Source organism: Herpailurus yagouaroundi, unplaced genomic scaffold (genome assembly GCF_014898765.1).
Source record: "Herpailurus yagouaroundi ecotype Mexico unplaced genomic scaffold, PumYag 166, whole genome shotgun sequence".
In the NCBI taxonomy this organism is placed as follows: Eukaryota; Metazoa; Chordata; class Mammalia; order Carnivora; family Felidae; genus Herpailurus; species Herpailurus yagouaroundi.
The window spans coordinates 13,159,870-13,186,893 of record NW_024412407.1 but is presented as its reverse complement, the minus strand read 5'-3'; the positions used below and the strand labels follow the sequence as shown (position 1 = coordinate 13,186,893).

General features: G+C 34.3%; 1 protein-coding gene across 1 annotated transcript in view; it reads left to right on the top strand.

The window, feature by feature from the left end:
* CNTN1 (contactin 1) overlaps positions 1-27,024 on the top strand; it is a 171,648-nt gene that overhangs the window by 98,231 nt on the left and 46,393 nt on the right. The window contains exons 16-19 of the mRNA XM_040488424.1: positions 9,181-9,251; positions 14,740-14,974; positions 17,481-17,584; positions 25,732-25,918. Of these exons, the coding sequence (XP_040344358.1) occupies positions 9,181-9,251; positions 14,740-14,974; positions 17,481-17,584; positions 25,732-25,918 (597 nt within the window). The remainder of the gene's footprint in view (positions 1-9,180; positions 9,252-14,739; positions 14,975-17,480; positions 17,585-25,731; positions 25,919-27,024) is intronic.

The window sequence follows — 27,024 nt, the reverse complement described above, 5'->3', positions numbered from 1 at the left end:
TGTCTCTCTGTCTCAAAAATAAATACACATTATAAACAAACCAAAACAAAGGCTGAAGGTCTTTGACTCCAGCAACCTGCATTAGAAATATTAAAAAACTTTTTTACTCAGGAAAAGTATACTAGATGGAAATCCATTTCTGCATAAATATATGGAGAACCCATTTGAAAATGGAACTAAGTCCTCACCTGCACTTAATCTCATTTCTCCCTCAGTAAATGCTTCTACCTTCTATGTAGACACTAGAGTGAAAGCCAATTAATCATCCTCAATTCTCTCTCTCTTTCTCTCTCTGCACCTCCCCAACTTGTGCTCTCTCTCTCAAAATAAGTAAATAAACATTAAAAAATAGAATGTAAACTTTCATGTAAATTTTGAATCTTAACCAGGGAGGCTCTTAAGTAACGAGTTTTAAGATTTAGAAGGTTCACAATTCTGCATGTCACTCAAAAACATTTAAAACTGTGTGGCCATGTGGCATGGTCGGGGGTGGGGGGGAGGGTAGGATAAGCAGGGAGTGGAGACCATGGAATGAGAACTTCCCAGATCTAAACCACGAAGAGAGTCATAGTTTCTCTGAGAAATAGCTAGAATGTGTTCTTTTAATATTAGGTGTCACTCTAAATATGCTCTTTGACCCTAGCTCAACCATGGATGTTGTTCCAATTCAGGTTCACATTTTTAGGCAAAATACCAACTCCATTTAAATAGCCTTTGGGGCAGAAGTACTCAGCTCTATTTTCCTTTTCCGTGAATTACCAGGCAAAGTTCTGGTATTATAATACCAAAGTTCTGATTATAATAATAGCTCTTTTTTTATTATTCCTTGTGTATGAAAATGAAAATGTTAAAGTTAGAGAGGGAGGAAGCCAAACCATAAGAGACTGTTAAAAACTGAGAATAAACTGAGGGTTGATGGGGGAGTAGGAGGGAGGGGAAAGTGGGTGATGGGCATTGAGGAGGGCACTGTTGGAATGAGCGTTGGGTGTTGTATGCAAACCAATTTGAAAATAAATCTCATATTAAAAAAAAAAGAAAAGAAAATGTTTTGTAGGCTCTCTGAGTTTATTTTTACTATGCCTTGCCAAAGTTCAGTGCTTTATTTGGGAGAAGAGATTTTATTTATTTATTTATTTTAAGTTTATTCACTCTGAGAGAGTGCAAGTGGGGGAGGGGCAGAGAGAGAGAGAGAGAGAAGGAAAGAGAATCCCAAGCAGGCTCTGCACTGCCAGCACATAGCCCAATGTGGGCCTTGAACCCTTGAACTGTGAGATCATGACCTGAGCTGCAGTCAGACGCTTAACCCACTGAGCCACCCAGGGGCCTGCGAGGGAAAAGGTTTTAAAAGGATGATAGACTGCTGTTAAAATCTGTTGTGGTATCTTAATACCACTAATCCACATTGCTGGCTACCTCAAATTCTTGGCCTAACTTCTAAATAGAATTATGAACTCTCATGTCTTAGCTTTTAAAGCCAGTTATTCACAGGACTGCCATCAGTAATCTCTGAAAGTTTCATGTAGTTTACTACATTATTTACCAGATAAAAATAATGATTCTGTAATTAAGGAAGATAATAAACATTGAAATACTGATCTTCACTGAGTATTTTCACACATATTTCAGTTAATTCTTTTGATAATATTTTAAGGTAGGTATTACTATCCAGTGTTCATTAATGGGTAACAGACTCAGAGACAGTAAATAATGTGAAATTCATATAGTTACTTCCAAGACTCAGCTCAAATCCAAGATCTGTTTGACACCTATTCTCATACATTGAGCTTTCTCTCTTAAGGGCATTTTCTCAAGCAGGACTCTAAAAGTGTGTACACAGGGAGCCTGTGTAGCTCAGTTGGTTAAGCATCTGACTCTTGATTTCAGCTCAGGTCATGATATCACGATTTGTGAGATCGAGTCCCTTGTAGAGCTCTGCACTGACCCTGTGGAGCCTACTTGGGATTCTCTTTCTCCCTGTCTCTCTGTCCTTCACCCACTCACACACAGCATGCTCTCTATCTCTCTCTCAAAGTAAGTAAATAAACATGAAAAAAAAAACCAAATATGTATTTATATAAAACTTTATTAGTGTTCTAGGAGTAGTTTAGATTTCATCCTTAACTATAAATCTAGATATGATAAAATGCTAATTTTTTGTTTGTTTTGGCATATTCACCTGTGAAATGAACACAACTGTTTCTTTTGCTCTACATGGCAAGCATCTCATTAGGATAGAGTTGTAATATAAGTTGAAGCTTTGTAGATTACGGATACCATATAGCCAGGATCCTTGTGTTTGGTTTTTATTATTAGTCCCTAGAGCCACTTGTGTTTTTAATATAAATTTTTGTATGATGGACTTTCTTGAAAGACAAAAATAAAAAGGAACATGGGCATGATCTGACCAGTGGTTTTAAACCACATAATTTCATGCTGAGAGATCTTGTACTTGATTTGATTTAACAAGTATTCATTTTCAAAATAAAATGGTAAAAATAAAATAAATGATTAAGTTTATGCCCAAGTAAACTTTTTTCAGTTAAAAAATTATAACATTCTTGGGGCATCTGGGTGGCTCAGTCAGTTAAGTGGACTTTGGCTCAGCTCATGATCTCATGGTTCATGGGTTCAAGCCCTGTGCCAGGCTCTGTGCTGACAGCTCAAAGCCTGGAGCCTGCTTCAGATTCTGTGTCTCCCTCTGTCTCTCTCTGCCCCTCCCCCACTCATTCTCTGTCTCTCAAAAATGAATAAACATTAAAAAAATAAATAAAAATTAAAAATTATAACATTCTTATATTTAAATATAGTCCTTTAAAAAAATCTCTTGAGCTTGGCTAACTTTCCATGATCTCTTGACTAACATTGTATGAACTAAGACTTAATCTGAACACATGTTTCGAAATACTAAATTGTTCATTAGAGGAGGAAGGAGCTTTCTCTGGCATTGATGATAGATACAGACCTTCTCCTCTCCTCCTCAGGAAATCTGTTACAAACAGTATCTTAATTATTTAATTTCAGAAGGTGATTGCTTTGGTATACATGGGTTGATCATCTGGAAGGAATTATTGTAAGATCTTTTTTGTCATCTCAAAGTAGAAATGATTATGTTTTTAGGAATACGAACAAAAAGTGTCTCAGAGAAAGACTCAGTCTGACTTTTGAATCTGAATTTGTGATTTATATTTAGTATCATATTTAGAAGCTCAGGATCATTTTCGTATACTCAATTTATATGAAACTAAAGACCTTTCAACCTCACTGTCTTCCTACTCTTCTGAAAGCAGTGTGTAGTATTGAAGCTCCGAGACAACGATCCTTTAGTAGAATCTTGGTGCCATTGTTTCAAACCTTAGATTACGTAACCTCTCTGTTTTCTCATCTCAAAATGGAAATTATTTATTTTTTGAGATTTTATGATTTATGATTTAAAAAATATAATGAAAGAAGTTAGTTCTATCTAGTGCATAATATTTGCTGCCTAATATTCATTTATTATGCTATTATTCTCATTTCACAGCATAATATGCTTATAAGAAAATATTGTCTACTCTGTAATTGATCACCTAATTTGACAATGTATTTCCATTTTTTATAAGCATACAGAGAATCACATAGCTTCATGTAATTTCTAATCATCTTAGAGGAATATATATATATATATTTATATTTAATATAAATACAAGAATATACGTTTAATATAATAAAACTAAGTAGAATTTATCTTTAAATATTGTTTTTCTTTTCTTCTTAATTTAAAAAAATTTAATATGCATAAAATTGGACATTCACATTCTTCATTCTAACAAAAAAAATAAAAATACTTTTTAAAACAAGGGGATGTTTGTCTTGCCATGTACCATTATAACAACTCCCTAAGAGATGCCAGCATATGTTATGTGGGATAAAGGCTGGTTCCCATTTGATGGAAAGGTTGCCCCTGCACCTCATTATGCTGATTGAAAGACACAACATTATCTAATGCAGCACATGCCCTTATCTGTCCAATTACTTAATGTTAAGATCGCAGTGCATGGTTGGGTATATTCTTTGGATTCAGACAAGTGCATTATAAAATGGATGGTCCCAAATGAAGAATTAGAAGATGTGTTTGTAATTCATTGTAGCCCATTTAATTTTGACTGTAAGAAAGAGATAACAAAAGCATCCTTCAAAGTAATGTGTCATTAAGACATACCCTCATAGCTAATGGATCTGCAGGTGCAGTTGGTGAGTTGATATCCTAAAATGGCACATTTGGGTTTGTTTTGACAGCTTTGGCATTTATTTATGCCAGATCAACCTAAGAAGGAAAAGAGAAAAAAAATACAAGAATCAGCACTTTTATCCTTTATATAGAACATTAATTCTGTGTCTAATGAAGCCATTCTCTTTTTATTTAGTTCTATTTTTAATCATTTTAGTTATGTTTGATAAAGGAGAGAAATGGTGCTAAGAGCATGTTTTGTAGCTAGCAAGTTACTGATAAATTTATTTGCTATCATTGGTAATAAAAGAGAGAAATCTTTTTTTAAAGTAGCAAAAAGTATCGATTTTTAAGCAATGAGGAGGACTGCATTAAAGCTACTCTCCATGTAAGCACTGTGACATGGCTAGTTAAGTAACTTCCATTGGGATTCATTTGCCTTTCCTGTAAAATGGGATAATGTTACTTCTCTGTATGCTTACTTCAAAGGGCTGATCTGAGTATCCAGTTAGGTGCAGTATGTAAAAATCACTTCTGAGTTCTAGATGAGTCTTTTATGAAGCTGAGCTGCTTCATTCATTCGGCAGACTTTCACAAGTTGGGGATACTAAACACATTGAATTAAAATTAGTTGTACATATTCACTTGTTGCTAAATTAAAGAAAGTGCATCTTCAGTACTGGAATCAGATTCTATTTATGTTGCTATCTTTAGCGCTACAAAATTATTTGTGGAAGAGAAAAGGAGGAGCAAGAAGGGTAAGATGGTCGTTCTAGAAATTGGCAGTTAATAGAGGAGGATGAAAAGAGAAGCAGTGATAAAGCCATAGTGATAATTGCACGTTATGATTGAAAAGAACCCATTACCAAATATATTTTATTCTATTTGAAAACAAAGGTCACACATGCATTAAATACTTTTGTTTTTAATATCCTGAGAGAAACTAGATTTCATCCTTTTACTTAAATGAATAGTGCATAGTTGGTTTGAGTTCTTCATAATAACTTCACTGTACCTTATGATCATTTCAGTTTGTAGCATTCTTTTCTGCCCATACAGCATTTCTTCAGATGACTTATTTTTAGATTATCATGCTTTTGAGCAGTTAACAAATTTACTCTGTTCCACCCATTTAAATTTTTCCTGTTTGAGATCAAAGCCTAGATTCATAAACAAACCTCCAATTTCAGCTCTAGAAGACCCTACGACATTAATATTATTGTGAATTATCTCAGACCCTGTATTGTTTTTACCTGTTACGGGAAGAGCATCAGTTTAACATGGCAGATGCATTAGCAATATTAGCAATCTGTTCCACCAGCGGAACAGATCATTAAGAGTTACAAATAGCTACTCTCATTTGAATATCCAAATATTATGCAGTTCATTTGGTTTTGTTAATGGCTAATCACAAAGAATATATATTTAAAAGTAGAATAAAAGCAGATGCAAGACTTTAATTGTACTTTTAATCCCTTGGTTTTTCTAGATTCTAGAGCATTACAGTTATAACCATTTGAATCTCTTCCTAAAGATTTTGTTTTAAATCACAATGAGATTTTGATGCAAATTAAATTTGAAAGCTACATTCATGGTAACTTTATTTCTGTAAAAATGGCTATACAAATTAAGCAATAATTAACAAGGACTAAGTAGTCAACAATTTATTTTGAATCAAGGGCCTGTCTTCATATACTTCATGGTTGTTACAATTTAGGCTTTGTCATAAGTCAGTGTGTACACTGTTAAAAAAGAAAAGAAAGAAAAAACAAAAGCAAAAAAACGCTAAAGCTCAAATTGGTACTTCTAAGGAAATTACCTAAGCTTTCAAATCTAAAAGTAAAATTGGCAGCATCAGTTTTTTTCTAAACTGAACGAGTAATTATGACATTGGCTTGAGTTTCTTTTTAAATAATTTTGAGTTCTGTGACTGAAATACAGAAGCACTTTTGTAAACATCATTAGGAAATCACTGTTAGACTGAACTCAAGGCAGAAGAACAAATTTAAAAGCTATTTTTAACATTTCACAGTAAAATGATAAATATTGTTTATTCGTGATTAATTCAATAATTTTCTATTTTTTCCTAAATATTTCATTAAAATCTTTTAAATGATTTATTGTTAAAAGAAAGTTTAGTTTGTTCACTGTTAAATTGCTTTGGAGCCTAACGCTGAATAAACTGCCTTGTGTTAGAGTTGTTTACTTCCCTGAAAGGAATCATGATTTGCCCAGGTCTTCTGTTCTTGCAAAGCTGAATGCAAATATACAGTAGCTAGGTGCTCAGATTTTTTTTTTTTAAGTTTATTTATTTTGAGAGAAAGAGAGAGTGCAAGCAGGGGACTGGCAGGGGCAAAGAGAGAGGAAGAGAGAGAATCTCAAGCAGGCTCCACACTGTCAGTGCAGAACCCAATGTGGGGCTTGAACCCATGAACCGTGAGATCATGACCTGAGCTGAAATCAAGAGTTAGACACTTAACCAACTGAGCCACGCAGGCGCCCCAAGGTGCTCAGATTCTTGTCAGTTATGTAGGGTATATGTCAATCCCACCTGTGAAAAAAAAAATGCCCCTTAGTTGATAAAGCTAAATATGCACATTCAAAGCTAAATGGAGGACATTAAGTCAATAATTCACCTACGATATAAAACACTCTATTAGAAGGTACAGTTTCCTTTATTCCTGCCTTTTATTTTAGCATCATAAGCTGAGTGGGTGATCTTTGAAGGGCAAGTCAATCTTGATTTATTGAAGCATGTTAAAGGAGTTTGAAATAAACATTATGAAATGGAGAAAAATTCAATCTAACATAATACACATATTTCATTTTTAGCTCTAAATAAAGAGGTTAATTTTGATTATAATGAAAAGGATTACAGTGAAGTGCTTTGGCAAATAATACTTGATCTGATGAAGGCAATGTTTGATTCAACAAATTGCAGTGTAATAAATTATTCTAAGAGTTATTTTTGAAATTATTTGCCTGTGACCACAATACTTGTACTTAGAGTTAAACACACAAAATTTGATCTATTCATGGATTGTAAGACAGCATGTTCTTTGTTTCTTGTTTCTTGTAGCATGTAAAATTTTAACTTCAGAATATGAGTTATGTGGTTTAAAAGGTTTCCAAGAGTTATTTTAATATCCAGGGTTCAATATGTATTTTATCTAAAGCACTACAATTATCTTTTAACACCTCTGTGCACTCAATTTTTATTTCTAACACTTATGTGGTGACAGTTGAATAGTAAAATAAAATCTCTCAAATTCATATTCATTCCTAATCAGAAATGGAAATCATCACACAGTTTATAGACATAAAACCATACATTTTGGTTCTGTGCAATTAACGTACATATCTCAACAAACAATTTGCATGGCTAACATAGGAGAAGTTGTGAAGTATTTTTCTTTGAGTCACAATTATTTGTTGGTATGTGCAGCTTAGTAAATGAACATGTTACTTTGAGCACTCTGAGGAAGGTATGACTATTTCCATGGGAAGGATGTGGGGAATCCAGGGATAATTCATCTTTCATCTGTTCTTTTTTTTTTTTAATGTTTATTCAGTTTTGGGAGAGAGAGAGAGAGAGAGAGAGAGAGAGCGAGAGAGAGAGAGAGAATGAGTGGGGGAGGGGCAGAGAAAGAGACAGAGACAGACTCCAAACCAGGCTGTAGGCTCTGAGCTGTCAGCACAGAGCTGGAACTGGAGCTCTAACCCATGAACCTCAAGATCATGACCTGAGTTGAACTTGGACACTTAACCTACTGAGCCACACAGGTGCCCTTCATCTGTTCTTTAAAATTTTAACAGATCTGGGAATGATATCTCAGACTGAGCCACACAGTTGCATGTTAAAACACGGACTTCATCCATGTAGCTGGTTTCTAAGTGCCTCCAGTACAAGACAAACTATGCTTTATTTATCTGTGCAACTCCAGTTAGATAAGAATCCAATAGTATACAAATATGATGAGATGCAGCAACTACCCTGAAAGATTTATAGGGAGAGTGAATAACATGGAGAAAAATAAAGAAGAGGTCATTGGACTTAGCAATTTGAAGCAATTTTGTGATTTGTGATTTTTTGAGAGAGTGAATTTAGTAATATAAAGAAGTAGAAAACAGATTATGGGTCATTAAAAAGCTATTACAGAATGAAGTACAAAACATAGCCATATATCAGTTCTTCTTTGCAGTTCTGTGACAAAGTGTTTAATGGTGTGGAGGTAAGAAGGAGGCAATATTACAGATAATTTTTAAAGATGGAGAGACTATAAGGTAGAATCCAGTAGAACAAGTGAAACTGAAGGAAGATCTAAAAAGACAGAAGTGTGGGAAAGTCGGAGTCCCTGATGGGGCAAGGTTCTAGAAGGTATTTAGGAACTGGAAGTGAGAGTACCAGAAAAAAATATTAGATTTCAAATATTGCCAGATGTTTTGGAGAAACTTTATCCAATGTTAATACACAGGAGCTATTTAATATTATTTGTAGATTGAAGCATAAAACTAACACAACAGTAAATTATAAGAAGGTCATAAGTTTCAAAAGTAAGAGCGTGGAATATTTTCCCAACAAAATAGATCTAATATTTCAAAATCATATTAAATGAAAGGACACAGGAAAAAAAAAAATGTGTGTGGGAGGGCAAATTTGCTTTGCTACCCCCTGCTAAAGAAAACCCATACTTTCCTATGGCACTGAATCAATTTTTAGCTTGGCAGGAAAACATATTTATATTTATACTTATATTTATATTTATACTTATATTTATATTTATATTTATATTTATATTTATTTATATTTATATAATTATATATATAATATATAATAGATTGCAGCTGTGAGGCATTATCATTATAATTGAGTAGGTAATGTGTGCAGCGTGTGTTTCCTAGTGAAGAAAAAATTTATGGTCTTGGAGTGCCAGAAAAAATTGCATAACCTCATTTTTTATTGTTTGTTTCAGCTCCTAATGTGGCGCCTTCAGATGTAGGAGGTGGAGGTGGAAGCAACAGAGAGCTGACCATAACATGGGTGGTAAGTATGAATAAGTTGCATTTATTATAGGCTGCTTTACCTACACTGAATCTCAAAACCATTTTGTTTCCTGAAATAATATGGAATAAAAGACAATGCCCAGAGTAAACTGTTTTTGTTTTGTTCTGTTTTGTTTTTGTTTAAATATAATTTAAAAAATTTGAATTGGCAATTAGGGAAATTATCAACAAGTAGAAGAAACTGAGTTCACCAGAGATTTCAATGTAGATTTTGTCTCCATTAAGTGAATGTAAAGAGAAAATTGAATTTTGAGTGGAAAGCAATCCACTGTTGTTCTGCATATGGTTGTTATCGGCATTCATTTGTTGATTTATGCCTTATGAGTTAACTCATAAGGTAGAAATCTAGTGAGTGTACATTGAACACTTTTATTCATGGTCAAGATAGAATCAGAGGCCAAGGATGCGAGCTATCTATTTGTTTTCTTTGCATGACCGTATCTACCACCTTTCTTGATTTATAAGAATTACCTGGAGAAAAATAGGAATTTGCGGTTTATAGAGTAACAATATAAAAGTTATTGCTGTTATTTTTGGTGAAATAAATAAACTGTTCACGATGTATTTTAATTTAAATAAAATGTGAATTTTATTTTTAAAAGAACATAACAAAGAAATACCTTTTATAACCATAGATGCAAAACTTAACAAAATGTTGGCAAATTAAGCCCAGCAAAATACTAAAAGAATGATACACTATGACAAAGTAGAGTTTATCCCAGCAATGCAAAGTTGGTTTCACAAATCTCATCATATTAGCAGAATAAAGGAATGAAACCATAGGGTCTTCTCAATAGATGCATAAAAAGCACTTGGCAACTTAAAAAAGTCATTTATTTTTTAAAAATTCAAGGTAAACTAGAAATAGATGGGAATTTCCTACACCTGGTAAAGAGTATTTATAGAAATCTTGTAGCTAATATAATGGCCTCAGTGGTGAGAGACTAAGTATTTTCCTTTTAAGTTTGGACACAGAGCAAATATATCCCCTCTTGATGTTATAATAGTCCCCAACCAGTGAAATAGGGCAGAAAAAAAGAAAAGGAAGAAGAAGAAGAAGAAGAAGAAGAAGAAGAAGAAGAAGAAGAAGAGGAGGAGGAGGAGGAGGAGGAGGAGGTGGTGGAGGAGGAAGAAGAAGAAGGAAGGAGAGGAAGAAGAAGAAGAAAAGAAAAAAGAGCACGAAGTGTATATGTGCAGAAAATTCTAGGAAACCTATAAACAACTTTTAAAATTAATAGGCATATTTAATAGAATTGCAGGATACCTAATCAATGTTCTAAAGTCAAATGTTCTTTTATATTTTATTGGTTTGCTGCTAACAAAACTTTAAAAATACATTTATAATGACAATTAGAAAAACATAAAATACATAGACATAAATTAAACAGAAACATACAAGACTTCTCTACCAAGAATTACAAAATATTCCTGAGAGAAACTAAGGAAAATCCAAATAAATGAACATAAATAGCATGTTCATGGATTAGAAGAATCAAGTAAATTTGAAAAATAAAAACAGAAAAACAAAGGTGTAGGATTTCACTACCTGAATTCAAAATTTACTAAAGCTGCATTAATTAAGACAATGTGATATTCCCATAAGGACTGATACATATCAATGGAGTAGAGAGCCCAGAAATAGACTCACACTCATATGATCAATTAACTTGCAACAAAGGCACCAAAGTGATACAAAGAAAATAACTTTATTTTCTTTTTCAATAAAAAGAAAAACTTGTTAACGAAAGGTACTGGAATAATTGGGTATTCAACTGGGGAACGTTTACCCAAAAGGAATCTGGATGTTCTTTGGTACTGCTCTTGTTCACTACACTAAACTGATATATTTGTCCTTTTCTATTTACACATCAGTAATGTAGTATCAGCTAGTCCAAAGACCATATCTACTATTATGGTAATATTTCTACTGCAGGGGTATTCTCCTTTTGTTTGTTTTGTAAAAATAATTTTTTAAGCTAGAAAGCAACATTTTTTTAAATTAATGACAGCTCCAATGCTGAAGTATTATGTAAACAAAAATTACTCAAGATCACACAAGTCAGAAATAACTCACATTGACATTTTGGGGTGGTCTTTCTAATCTTCTACATATGATGTCATAAAATTTGTAAAATAAAAACAGAAAGTGAATGTTTTCTAAGCATTTTTAAACTTAATATTATTTTGCATGCAATTTTCTTTCTTCAAGACTCCTTGAGATTTTATTATGTTGTTTGCATAGAATATGGCAATATTAACTTTCAGTTCAACGTGTTTCCATGACATTTGTAATTGCATTTTTGAAAAACAAATTTTATCTTCAAGCTTTATCCAACTTGAACATCTATTTCTGAAGTATCTGACAAACTCACAATGACTTCTTTTCATGAAAATTGTTCATGTCACAATCCCCTACCCAAAATGTTACTTTACTTGAAAAAAAAAAAAAAGGAAGAAGAAAAAAAAATCAATGCTCAAAGCACAAGCAAGAATAAATTACTAAAATTATTTTTTTCCTCAAATGCAAGTCAGATTTTACCTATGGCTGAGTGTATAGTTCCTGTGCAAAAATTGATCCACTGGCCTAAAAGATTAAACAAAAATCTTGCTATCTGATTCTAGATAGATTTTGAGCTCGCTGTGGTGTGGTAACCCAATTTTAATTTATAACACTTCTCTGGGCATTCAAAACCCCAAAGATTTAAAAACTTTTGTATCAGCACCTGTTTTCAAAATGAAGTTTGCTTTCTTACCTGAGACTTATTTTGACCACTAGTGTAATGTATTACAATATGTTGTCTCAGGAGTCACCCAAGGGACTTGTTATTGAGGCACCCAAAACGTTTTGTTAATCTTTTATGACCCAAAGGGAAGTCTATCTCAGAAACCATAATGTCTGAGAAACAATGCCCTCATCTGGATTTTTGAAGTGAGACAGATATCGGTGGAGGAGAGGGCTGCAATAGTATAAACTTGTCTGCATTAGACATCTGTTTATCTAGGTAACATGTTTATATAGGTCCATGTGTACCCATTAAATATCTTTAGTGTTCAATCATTGCAGATAGTCAAAAAGCACAACCTAGCTCCAAGGGATTTTTAGGAGTACAAAAAAAAAAAAAAAATCAGGTTTTAATTTTTGCAGAAATCAAATCAATTTAAGTAAGTGGATATTTAGCAAAAATTGACTTCATTCAGTGCTGTGTCATATTTTATTCTTGGCATTTAGGTTACATTCTTAAGATTTAGAAATACTGAATGCTGAATATCAAGTTATTTAATTTGTAGGTTTTAGTCAATGTAACATGCATAAGTGTGGATATTAGGGAAATTAGAATATTCTATTCTTTTATATATGATTTTTTAAAATTTTTTCCCAATATATGAAGTTTATTGTCAAATTGGTTTCCATACAACACCCAGTGCTCATCCAAAAAGGTGCCCTCCTCAATATCCATCACCCACCCTCCCCTCCCTCCCACCCCCCATCAACGCTCAGTTTGTTCTCAGTTTTTAAGAGTCTCTTATGCTTTGGCTCTCTTCCACTCTAACCTCTTTTTTTTATTTCCTTCCCCTCCCCCATGGGTTTCTGTTAAGTTTCTCAGGATCCACATAAGAGTGAACACATATGGTATCTGTCTTTCTCTGCATGGCTTATTTCACTTAGCATCACACTCTCCAGTTCCATCCATGTTGCTACAAAGGGCCATATTTCATTCTTTCTCATTGCCACGTAGTACTCCATTGTGTGTATAAACCACAATTTCTTTATCCATTCATCAGTTGATGGACATTTAGGCTCTTTCCATAATTTGGCTATTGTTGAGAGTGCTGCTATAAACATTGGGGTACAAGTGCCCCTATGCATATATATGAATTGGTTTAAAAAAAAATTGGATGGTATCTGTTTCAGGATAAGATGTGGGCTTGTCAAAAATTCATAATTAGAGGGGCGCCTGGGTGGCGCAGTCGGTTAAGCATCCGACTTCAGCCAGGTCACGATCTCGCGGTCCGTGAGTTCGAGCCCCGCGTCGGGCTCTGGGCTGGTGGCTCGGAGCCTGGAGCCTGTTACCGATTCTGTGTCTCCCTCTCTCTCTGCCCCTCCCCCGTTCATGCTCTGTCTCTCTCTGTCCCAAAAATAAATAAAAACGTTGAGAAAAAAAAATTTAAAAAAAAATTCATAATTAGAAATCCTATTCTAAAATTTTTAAATCAAGTCTCTATGGCCTGAGACTTATTAATTTTTTCCCCAAGGAGTTTGTTTTTTTCTTTTCTGGATTTTTTTTTTCTCCAGTTTCATTGGGATTTGAAAATTCTCTAGCTGACTCTGGTATACTCTAAATTGCAAAAACTAGGTAGATAACTATCAATAAGAAAAAATGTTTAAACTACTGTGAAACACTAGGTTATATTATCTAATAATTTAAAAAATCACAATATGTGCATCCTGGGGATTATGCTTTCAGGATGTATATTTCTATACCATCCTGTTTAACATATGTATATTCAAGAAACTGTGGTATATTTACTTCATGGTTTTTCCTCAAGATAACTTTGATTTTTCTGGTGAAAAATTAAAGACACAATTTGCATATTTCTCTTTTTGACTGAAAACGACTAAGTAATGAGTATTTACTAGAACTAGCTTTGTCGTTATTTATAAATAATGACTTGTTAAGGCTGACATGAACTTCCTTATTGGGCAGATGACGTGTGTAATGATAAGAAACTCAGGAAATAATGCCAACAGAGCACATTCATCAGTACTGTGTCAGACAGGGGCCCACAGCCAGCCTCCTACAGATGAAGGCAATATCATCTCTTCCTTCTTTTTCTCCCTTTTCTCCTCTGACCAGTGCCTACTGTTTGATTACAGGACAGATATTCTAGAGTCATATACAACTCTTTGTTTTAGGTTCTAGGCATGAAAGTAAATGAAACTCACAGAAACCCTGCCCTCATGAAACTTATATTCTAGTAGTTGAGAAAGATAATGAAGTAGATAGATAAGTAAATTATACAGTGTGGATCATGGTAGTGTTACAGAAAAGAAAATAAAGCAGGGAGGTGGGGTGTATGGGGTGTTATGGAAATAGTCTTGAAATGGCAGATCTTGTGGCCAGGAAAGACCACAAGTAGGTGATTTTTACCTCAAGAAAGTGAAGGAGGGAAGCTTCTGATGTATGGGAGAGCATTCTAGGCAGAAAGAATTGAATGTAAAAAGGTCCAGAGTGAGAGCCCCCCTGAGATATTCCAGGAAGAGAATACTTAGTAAGTAAAGTCATTACTTGTTTGGGCATGTTTTTGCCCTGGCATTTTCAGGCAGCACTAACTTATGAACATGTTTTTTTAAGTAATTTTTTTACAAAGAACATGCTTCGATGTGTATTGTTACTATTATTTGCGTTGGATTTCCTCCTTATTAATTATATTGCTTAAACCTATTTAATATATCAATTTCTATTTAGCCTTTGTCAAGAGAATACCACTACGGCAACAATTTTGGTTACATAGTGGCATTTAAGCCTTTTGATGGGGAAGAATGGAAAAAAGTTACAGTAACTAATCCAGATACTGGCCGCTATGTCCATAAAGATGAGACCATGCGCCCTTCCACTGCATTTCAAGTCAAAGTTAAGGCCTTCAACAACAAAGGAGATGGACCTTACAGCCTCACAGCAGTCATTAATTCAGCACAAGACGGTAGGTAAAAGACCTTACTAACATGATGAGGGAAGATAAACCTAACTCCCTGGTAGGTATTTTGTTTGCTGTCTTTCAGGCCTTACTTGCTAAGATCTTTTCATAGTACTAGGCATTTAGTAAAAGAGTATTACTTTGATCAAAACTAAAATGTCATTCCAACCATTTAAAGACAAGAGTACCTCCCAAATCTTTTTCATCCTTTAGATCATGTCCATGATAATTAGGAAATCTCCACTAAAATAATTGGCTTTGGACCCCTGTTTTTGGCTTCTTGATTCTAATTGTGAAGTGAGAAATTCTCCATACTTGGTTGGTACCTTAGTATGTCTGTGCATTCACAATGCTTACTACTTACAAATTCCTTAACATATATATACTTTTCTGGGGGTAAAGTTTCCCCTTTTAACCCCCAAATTGTATAATTACATCCTTTATGTAACTTCTTTGCCACTTCAATAGAGTGCTGAAATTTTATTAAAGGGAATCTAGGCATAATTCTATGAAGAAGGAGTCAGAAAGTTGAATTTTTTTATTGGGAAAGGAAAAATTTGTCTGGAGAACTAGTTAAGGGGAAAAATATATAGATACTGGCTCTCTTTGTTTTTCTAGAAACTTTATCTGAACTGAGAATGCTTTTAAAAGACTTTATATGTCTTTGATAAATAATACATCGTTTTGGATTAAACATAATAACATCGATTTCTGTGATTTCCTATTTAAGCTACTATGCTTTTTATTGTTTTCCTATTAAAGAAACATAAGACCTCCTTATTATACCTCCGCACTCATGAGCACTATGTAAACAATTAATGGCTAGAAAAGCAAATGGAAAATTCCATTGCCTTCTGACCTGACACATTTGTCCTTGGCCAAGTTCTCTTCACATACATGTGAGAAGCACAAAAGGAAATAAAACAGGAAATACTCCTCTGATCTCTTAGAGGAAAAACACTCTATTCATTTGCCCAATTTGTGTTACCTTCTACTTCAAAATACACATTTAGCTATCAGAACTCACATAACGCTCTTCAGCCATACAGTTATTAGCTTCCCTACTTGTTAAAAATTTAATGTGTATTCCCATCATTCCATGATCTTTACTTATAACACAAACATGAAAGGCAATCTTATATATATGGTTATATATACATGTAGGCGCGCACACACACACACACACACACACACACACACACACATGCTTTAAGTTAACTAAATACATGGAGAGAATAAAAATGGAAATTATTTAAGTTTATAATCAAGTCAGGGCTTTCAGACCTGAGTAATAATTCTTACATTCTCTATACTTATTCTGATTCAATAGAAAGATGGTAACTTGGCTCATTGTTACCAGTTTGAACAATCTGAGTATCCCCCACAGAAGAAATGAAAGTAAAAAGCACTTTACAAGTTATCTTCTCACCCAATATCAACTTTTTAGTGCCTTATTTGATGCTAAAGTAATCAGGCAAAGGGCCATGCTTGTCATCTCTGTAGTCATGACCATCTGCATTTAATTATATTTCTTTCCTAAATGTTTCGTAAGTCTCATAAAACCTGCATGTGCCGAAGCTTGTATAAGCGTTCCTCTCTTCTTCTCCTGCTAGGAAATCAATCATAGTGCTACACATTAACCTTGATTTAGAAAGGCAACAATGTTCATGTGCAGGACATTTTTTACACAAAAGAGGATTATGGTTTGTTAATAAAAGACAATAAAAATTGACCATTCTTGCTTAAAGATTTCCTTAGTTTCTTTGTGTAATTTTCATAAGGGATGTAAATTACTTTTTATTTTTCACTGAACAGAGACCTTTTTGATACATACTTGACTTGATGCCCAGTTGGAAGATTAGACTTATAAAAGCTTTCCTGAGCACAAGAAGCAGTGGATGTCACAACTTGTTTCAAAGGATCTAAAAAAAAAAAAAAAAAAAAAAAAACTTAGCTTAAACATAAAAGAAAAGGAGAGAAGTATTCCTGTGTATCTGTACCTTATGTAAATACAAAGTGTGAGTGAGAAAAATGAAAATTAAATGTAATGAACAATTTTAATAATAAATATCAAATTTCCTATTTTTGATAATATAGAGTTATATAAATATAATGAATTGAATGTGCATCCACAGGCTTTCTTAAAGCAGATTAGTACAGAGAAATACAAAAAAATAATTAGTACAGTTCTTGCTCACAGATATTGGAGAAATCCGTGAAAGAGTTTATATTTTGTAAAAGTGTGTGTGTGCATGTGTATGTACATGTGTATGAATATATTAACATTCATGTAGATGACTGTGTGTCATCATATATCATTGCTGACCATGAAATAAAATAATATTAGTAAAAGCAGAGAAAAAGATAATAAAATTACTGGTCTTGTTTTATTTTAGAAATACAAAAACTTGAAAAAATATTAAAATGTAATTTTAATCCATTCATACAGCAAATGGTGATATATGAATATAAGCACCTTATATAAGAATGTAATGTTCTCATCAAATTTCAGCTCCCAGTGAAGCCCCAACAGAAGTAGGTGTAAAAGTCTTATCATCTTCTGAGATATCTGTTCATTGGGATCATGTTGTAGAAAAAATTGTGGAAAGCTATCAGGTGAGTTCAATTTTTATTAAACTATATACATTTATTCAAAAGTTTATTACCATAAGTTTTCAAATATGTTCTCCCTTTGAATGTTCTGTGGCCATTGATTTATGTGGCAACTAACACTATAATCTCTGTGTCTAATATGTTGGGCATTTATAAGCTAGTTGTTAAGAGTAAGGCGGAGATTCCTAACTAGCTTATCTAGGAGAGATAAAGAGTCCTGTGTGTTGACAAACAGTTGACTGAAATAAAAACTAAGGTAATAACACCCATAGTTAAATGAGATCTCTTGAGACATTCTCATAAACTGTTGCCAAATTTAAAAATTTTTTGGAAACCATTTTGATAATTTATAAAAGCATCCTTAAAATGTTTATTCTATTTGTCTCAGTAGTTCCACTTCTAATGGTCCCTATAAAAGAAATAACTAAAAATATACCAAATATGCGTCTCATAATGTTATCTATGAAGGTAGAAAATTGGCAACATTCGAAATGTCCCAAAGGAAATTTTCCTTGAGTTGAGTCTTAAAATACCAGTAGGAATTCACCAGATACAAAGGGGAGAGTTTGTCTTAGTTGAAGGGAAGAAGACCTGGAAAATTGAAGCTAGAATGATAGTCGGGGCCTTTAATACAATACTAGCAAAATTAAGATTTGATTGTGCAGGAAATGTGATATCATCTCATATGTTTAATTAAGCACATAGAGTGAAAATTAGGAGGAAGTGGCAACATCTGATCTTTGCAGATGAGCAAATGGATGCCAGGGATTCAACAACTTGCCTCAGCACAAATTAAGTGTCAAAGCAGTATCTAAAATTCAGCTTTGATGATTCAAAGTTCAAGGCTTTATGCCAAACCACAGACTCCTTTCTGTTTTAGAAGTGAATGCCCTTCTGAAACCATGGGCGCTGAACTGCGCACACAGCCAGCTTGCCCTCTCAATTCTTGTGCACCTTCCTTCTTCATCTGTTGGAATATTAGCTCTTTGAGGGCAAGATTTTGTCTGTTTTTCTCTCAGTGCCAAGAACAAGTGCTGGGCACAGGGTAGGCACTAAACAGGTATTCAGGCTGAATAGAGCTACAGTATTATCAAATCATATGTTACAATCTGGACTTCTCAAAGCCATGTTTCTGAGATGTGACCACAAAACCAACCCAAGATTTTAAGTTTTAAACATGTAAATATCAGGAAGCTTTTTTTCTTCAGTAACATAGGTTATGATTTGGGTACATGTCAAAGTGTCTTCAGATAATCTTTGCAAGGGTTCAGCTGAAGCTATTATGAAAAGAGTGGAATGGTAGGAATGAACTGGAAAGACAGTATTCATAAGTTATTAAATTGACCTTTACATTTAAAGCTAGTAGGAAAGGAATGGGAAAAATAAAGAAATTCACTAGGCATTACAAACCCCTATAATAAACAAGTCCAAGGTTTCTTGGGAGAAGACATCAGTATTTGGAGCTTGAAAGTCATCTTGAACCATAGGATTTTTTCTTCTTTCATATTATTCATTTTTAAATCATAAAAAAAGAGAAAAAAGATTATTTAAAATATAACTCACTCATTGAATCAAAATGCTAAATTTATATTTTACTTTGTTTAAAACATTGACCTAGCATTGGCACCAATGAATTTAGGCAATAACCAGAATGTAAGCTTTTTTGATTGGAAGTAAACATCAGTTAAGGATTTTCAATGAAATAGTCCATTAAAAATAATAGTTATCAGATAATATTTTCTCAAATGATAATTTCAAGGAAAATGTATACCATTGAGGAATTTAGTTTCACAGATATCTGACTTTCTGTAACTCCATATTAAGTAGAAAACAGTGAGCTCTTTTGCTGAGCAGATGTGCATTGATAGCTCAACTCTGTCACTGAGGAATTTGATACAAAATTTATCTGAAATTTCTGAACCTTGGTTCTCTTACCTGGAAAGGTGAAAGAGTAATCATGCCTCATAGAACTGTTGTGTGGAATGAAATCAAACCATTTAATGCCTTTCCCTGTTCTATGTCATTGGACATTTGAAGACAGTGATAGTGATGATAATGACAGTGATGAAAATGATAATGATAATATTGATAAGAATGATAACATTTGTTGAGCCTTTATGATGCTCAACAGCATTGGAGTTTAGAAATATTTGTCTGCGTAATAATTAGCATAACCAGATTTGAACCTAGGTCTTACGTCTCCAAATAAATTTAAAATATTGGACATAAATCGCAAAATTATTGTTTCCAGTTGTTCTTTCTTAAAACCTTTTTGAGTTGTTGACACAGAACCTTGAATATCAAAGAGACAAGCATGAAAGCTTAAAAGAGAATGTCTGTAACATTTATTCTCCTGTAAGAAAATGCCCCTGTATAGGGGGTGGGGGGGAGTTTGACTGACTATAATGTGGTTATTGTTTCTATTTTAAAATATTATGGGAGAAGCCAATGGTTTAACAAGATAGATGATTGAGAAAACTAATACCCCAGTGCACTTCCTATAAAAATGTACTCAGGGACAAAGTTATACAGAAACAGAGAAAAAAAAGTAACACATTAAGAAAATAAAATAAAAACTGGAAAAGCCCGAGTCCTGTGTGATTGACCCCTTCTCAAGGTTAATTTCCTGATATTTCAAGTCAGAACTGTGAGCAGTTGAGTTTAAAAATAATCTCTTCCCTTGTGGTTTTAAAATGTATCTCAGTAGAGCGTTTAAGTTCTCCTTATTTTTTCCTCTTGCCTAAAGAGCTCCCCACTCCTAACCTTAATGGTACAAGTTTTTCTGCAGTGTAGGAAAGGTGTATTAGAGCTTTGAGCTCCTGCCCAGAATCCGCAAAAGACTTAGTTTGTTCACCCAACAGGTACAACACCCACTTAACTTAATGTAAACAAGCATAATATGCTATCAGGAATAATGAATGCAAAATCTCTTAACAAGTGAATTAGAGATTAATGCAAATAATCAGTTTCACAATTATCTTAAAAGATTATCAATCCTGAGTAATCTCAGTTTTTTAAAGGTTAATTGATTATAGTGAGCACATTTAGGAAGTACTAATATTTAGGAAGTACTTCATTTTCTTATTTTGGATCTTGATCTCCCCAAAGCAAAGTCTGACACACAGGTGTGGGAGAAGGTAGTGTTTTTGTTGTTGATCCATTTGTTTTAATATGATCCTGGAGAGCAAAAAAATGAGGAAAAACAGAGTGAAGAGGAAAAGGGGAAGCTTGGATAGAAAGATGCATATCTTTTTGGCAAACCCTGTTGGCAACTGGTGCTCCATCTCTTAGGATCTTTGAGGACCTTTAGAATGTGGCTTAGAATTGCCCTACCTGGGATAAAAGGGGGAGCATTCATCCACTGCTGCCCCCCACTGGTTAAGGGTGGCCCCATCAGCATCACCTCCTCTCCCACTTCCGTGGACTGTGGGACAAGTTTCACATCCCAGCATCAAAGACATCCTGGGACTGGGAGTGCGAAGCCAGCAGCACTAGCATGGGTGAAATGCTTACTGGTCATGCTTAGGAGAAGTACCTAAGTGAAGCCTCCATAGAATTGGTTGGTCCCTGCACCAGTGGCTGGAATAAAAGAATTTTGAATGGCTCCCAAAAGGTGTAAGAATACAGATTGGAATGATTTATATTTTTGCTATTCCTTTCCCATAGAATATTCTAATAAGCAAAGGAGTCTAAGATTTGGATAATATAGTTATTGTATATTTTTAGAGATTGAGCTTTTTGTGTCAGAGTCTTAGTTTTTCACTTAAATGACCATATTAACCGTTTCTCCTAAATACTGTATTAAATCTTTTACAAAAGAATCTTCACTTGTCACATGATTATGATTTTTTTTCCAGCAAATTCAGAACTGAAAGGACAGAACTTAGAAATCTGATCCAAAAGGTTACTGCAGGGGCGCCTGCCTGAGTGGCTCAGTCAGTTAAGGATCTGATTCCAACTCTTGATTTCAGCTCAGGTCATGATCTCCTGGTTCGGGAGATCAAGCCCTACATCCACGAGCCTGTTTGGGATTCTCTCTCTCCCTCTGTCTCTCTCTTTCTTCCTCTTCCATGTTTCTCTCTCTCTCTCTCTCTCTCTCTCTCTCTCTCTCTCTCTCTCTCTCTCCCTGTCTCTCTCTCTCTTTCTCTCAGTCAAAAAACCTAAATAAACTTAAGAAAAAAGTTTACTGAAGTTGAAAATAATAAAATGGAGCAAACACAATTTTCAAAAGTGCTAAATATCTTCAGGCACTTCCATAATTGTCACATCCATTCCTTTTTTCTAAACCCCTTTGGAGAAAATGAGGTGTTTTTTTTTTTTTTTCAACGTTTTATTTTTTTATTTTCGGGATAGAGAGAGACAGAGCATGAACGGGGGAGGGGCAGAGAGAGAGGGAGACACAGAATCGGAAACAGGCTCCAGGCTCTGAGCCATCAGCCCAGAGCCCGACGCGCGGCTCGAATTCACGGACCGCGAGATCGTGACCTGGCTGAAGTCGGACGCTTAACCGACTGTGCCACCCAGGCGCCCCGAGAAAATGAGGTTTTAGAAAAGCCATTTTCCCTGCAAATTTCTTAAATTTTTCTGAGAAGGAATATAACTATATTGTCATTGTACAAAAGTATTATTAATGTAGCACACAATTTATGGAAAGTGTGATATTCTTCTGCTAAGGCTTTTTTCTTTTTAGCTTCCTAATACTTTTGTAAAGAGTAAGTATTCTTTGGGCAAAATGATATACTTAGATCTCTGCCTCAAAGATATTAGGGATTTTATGTGAAATTATACATTTTGATTCCTTCATTTTTTAAATAAGATCTATGATGGCAAAGAACATGTATGCCTGGGTTCACTGCACTCCCAGCACCTTGTACAGTAAGTGGGACAAAGTGGGTACCTGATAAATATTTGTTCAATGAATGAAACAGTATCATACGTCAAATGTAGCCCTGTGCCCATAGTGTTGAAAATAAATAGTAAATACCCTGTCATCAAAGAGCTTATAATCTAGTTTAAGTGGAAAAAGACAAGTCATGAGGCAGTCTAATTAGTCATAATTGCCTAATAAGCACTATGATAGGTTTATGAGAGACAAAAGATGCTATGTAGAGACAAAAGATGCTCTATAGAAACATGTAGAGAAAGAGTGAAAATTGTATAATGCCACAGCATTAAAAAGAAATGCATTATGTATTAATGTAGCATATGAAGATGAATTTATGGTTTACTATCCATAATTCAGGACCTACTATATGTATGTATGTGCATATGTATTTTCCAGTAGTGATAATCCCTTTCCACTAATTCATTCAGGCTCTCTTTTGGTCTCCCTAGTGATTAATCAAAAGCAACACATTTGTTCTGTTCCATGACTACAGGTTGCACCCTTCACTCCAAGCAATTTGTTGCAAATCGCTCATAAGTGATTTGCTCGGTGCTTCACCACATTGAGAAACTCAGTGAGATGATCAAGATGCAACAGCCCAAATTTATTATCTGTTTGGAAATGACGTGCATGGCCAGTGGCTAGTTCAGAGAAAAAAAGATGATGCCATGCATTACATATATCTATCTATTATTTATTTTAGTATACTTTGAAAACATTGTAAGTTATATGTAAACATATAAAGAGATTATTAAATTAAATCATTTTGTCTCAGATGCTTTCATTTGTAAAGATTAACTATACTGTGAAAAGTTCAAACAACTCTCCTGTTCTAAAACAAGGAAATCAAGGACTATTTGGCATTCTCAATAATTCTTTCTGCTCCCTAGTTAAAAAGGCATAGCTAAATTACTGCTTTAATTTATTGTGACTTATGTTTTTTTTTAATGTTTATTTTTGAGAAAGAGAGATAGAGCACGAGTCAGGGAGGGCAGAGAGAGAGAGGGAGACACAGAATCCGAAGCACGCTCCAGACTCTAAGCTGTCTACACAGAGCCCGGTGCAGGAGTTGAATTCACGAACCATGAGATCATGACCTGAGTGGAAGTCAGACGCTTCATTGACTGAACCACCCAGTTGCCCCTATTGTGAATTTTAATGGAGACTGACCACCACAGATCCCTGCTAAAGTATGATGAATAAAGTCATTTGTCATTTTAGATATAGGTGCAAATAGTAAATTAAGGAAAGCTCTTTTCTTTTGTACTGCCAAAATGCCTCATGGAAATTTAAGTGAGAAGGCAGAAAAATTTTGTCACTTTAATTCCTCATAGTGTCTGTCTTTTAGAAATTACCTTTTTGATATCTATCTGGTTAAAAAGTTTCTCTTCTTTAAACTGGATGATAGAAAAGTTGTTAAAATTCAATGAAGATTTTAAAATGTGGTCCACATCTCAGTCAACAAGCATACATATAAAAATGCATCAACCTCATAGATTTCAGTTTTGATTGCTATAAAACATTCTAGATTTATTATGAAGATAATGTATACAGATGATCCTACTCAGGTTCTTGGCATTTCATTAGAATATAAATTTTCATTTTATTTCTCTTTAGTCAAGCATTAGAAGGAGGCCTTATGCATTATCTGATTCAAGTGCCCACTAAAATGTAGGCCATTGTCCTCCCAGATGAATGTACTCACTGCCTGAACCCTTTCAGAATCTGGAAACATCTTCTCGAGGAGGCTCCTCCTCTTAGCAGGTCTTTTGTCTGCCAACTGAGATCTGGAGACACTGGGTACAATTCTAGTTCCTTGGTTCTGAGGCCATCCTTCTGGTCAGATGACAGGAAATGCCAAGGAGATCCTATCAAAACCACTAGAAAAAAAAAACCATTAGAAAAAGTATTGCTGACATGAGAAAAATGAGTACTAGAAAACAAAATAAAAACATTGCAAAGGAAACAAATTAGCAACTTAGTAAGTAGGCTTTGTTCTGAAATGTGATCACTCTACATATAAACCTTACTTTGTTACCAAGTGAATTGGAACCATCTAGTTCCATTTTACAATGGTTTCATTTGATTTATGTAATTATTCAAGATTATATAAATATTAGATACTATTGTCTAGGCACTTTGCTTAATTGTGAAATTAAATTTTCATTTATTTTATGGCCAGGGAATCTAAAATATATAAAATATCAACACATTTATAAGGAAATTTGCTCCTTTTTATTTATACCTTAGATACAGGAATTTCTAACCAATAAAATAGTCTCATTAGAAGGATGGAAATTATAATTTCCAATTTTTACTTAAACTTTAAGAGACAAGGAAGAGTGTCATTGGTACATTGGTTGGTACAAGTAATCATTTTTTTAAACTAATGTTTATTTTTTGAGAGAGAGAGAGACAAAGTGTGAGTGGGAGAGGGGCAGAGAGAGAGGGAGACACAGAATCTGAATCAGGCTCCAGGCTCTGAGCTGTCAGCACAGAGCTTCTGGGTGGGGGAGGTGGGGGGAGGCTTGAACTCATGAACCCTGAGATCATGACCTGAACCGAATTTAGATGCTTAACGGACTGAGCCACCCAGGTGCCCCACAAGTAATCATTTCTAATCACAACATGGATAACATTTTTAAAAATAAATTGATTTTCATAATAAATAATTTCCTCAACTAATTAAACTCTTAAGCCCATTTCTTTGATAGCTGGCAAAAATATAGCTTCAAAGGGAATATTTTTTCATACATATTTCTAAAATGAACTAGCAGAAACTTATTACACTCGCATGTTCTAGGCAATATAATAACTTTTTATAAAACAAAGTTGTATTTCCTGTCAAACTGTTTTATCAGTGACCCATGACGCATTTGATATTATACAAACAGAAATAAAACAGTAAATAAATGATAAAAATTATTGTGGAAATACGTCCAAACAGAAACCAGTGTTATATTTTGAAGGTAAATCATATGAAGAGGTTTTTGGTTTCTTCTTCTTCATCTTTTGTTGTTGTTGTTGTTGTTGTTGTTAGAGTGATACTATTTCAGGCCATGAGGTGAGCCCTTGATTTCTTTGACATCTTTAATAGATCTACATTATGTGCCTTGCCATATTCTAAGACCAATAGAAGTATAAGTAGCATTAAGTAAAATTTGAGTATATGACACTCAGCCAACATCATAGGTGTCAGAGCCAAGTGAAAAGGATTTTCACCACTGAGTCATGACAACATCTTCCTCAATTTGAATGTTTGCAGATTCGGTATTGGGCTGCCCATGACAAAGAAGCAGCTGCACACAGAGTTCAAGTCACCAGCCAAGAGTACTCGGCCAGGCTGGAGAACCTTCTGCCCGACACCCAGTACTTTGTGGAAGTCAGGGCCTGCAATAGCGCAGGGTGTGGGCCTCCCAGTGACATGATTGAGACCTTCACCAAGAAAGCACGTGAGTCAACATTTGCATTTAGACTCATCAAAAACTACCAATCCATTTGGTCATGATGCAAGTTACATTTGAGAGAAATTTACTACCTAGCAGTCTTAGCGCATTCCATTTTAAATTTTATCTTTTACAGCCATCCGAGGTTTAAAACGAAAACAAACAAAAAATCGTTGCTAGTTATTGTAGGTGATGAAAACATGTGGAGGATGACTCCACCCATTTAATGTTCCACTATAGAAATAATATTACAGAACCTCCATTTGTAAATTTTGTATCACTAGATAATCAATTTGTATTCTCTGTTACTATTTTTAACATTGTTTTTATAGGACTGCATAAATAGCATATAGCATGAGAAAATTAAAATTGTTTCTTCTCTATACTTTTTTTATATAAACCTTCATCACTGCATAGTGCAAATGTGAGGTAAATGTTGTAGCATTATGTTTCATCTCTTATTACCATATGTTCTATTGTTTATACAACAAGACAGCCCATCCTGCTTAAGTCTTCTAGTCGTTCTCAGCTCACTGGGTTCACTTTGATATCTCCTTCTTGAACCCACGTTGAATATATAGAAGAATAGAATTTATATTCAAGATTCTAGAGAGATTTGCAAGAATTTAAAGGCATGAATACTACTGGTGTTTGGAAATTTATGAAATTCACTTGGGGAAAGGTAACTGAACATGGTGATAGGATACCAGACTTTAGTATCAGCCATGGGCTTCAGATATGTATTTTCCTCTTACTAAATGTGTGCCAGTAGACAAATTACCTCCCACCTTTAAGCCTTAGTTTTCTAATTTGTAAGAGCAGCGTCCATTCCTTTGTCCTTTTTTTCCATTTATTCATCAGAAGTGTGCTATGTGTCTACTATCTCTGTTCTAGCCATTGAGAATACAGAAGGGATCCAACCAGACCCAGAGCCTCTTCTTAGAAGATTTACAACCTAATGGAAGGACATGAAAACAAAACAAAACAAAACAAAACAAAACAAAACAAAACAAAGAACTGACAAATCAATATGAATGATAATATCAGTTGACAGGGCAATAAAATGAATAAACATAATAAAATATAAAGTGACATGGATGGAAAATGAATTC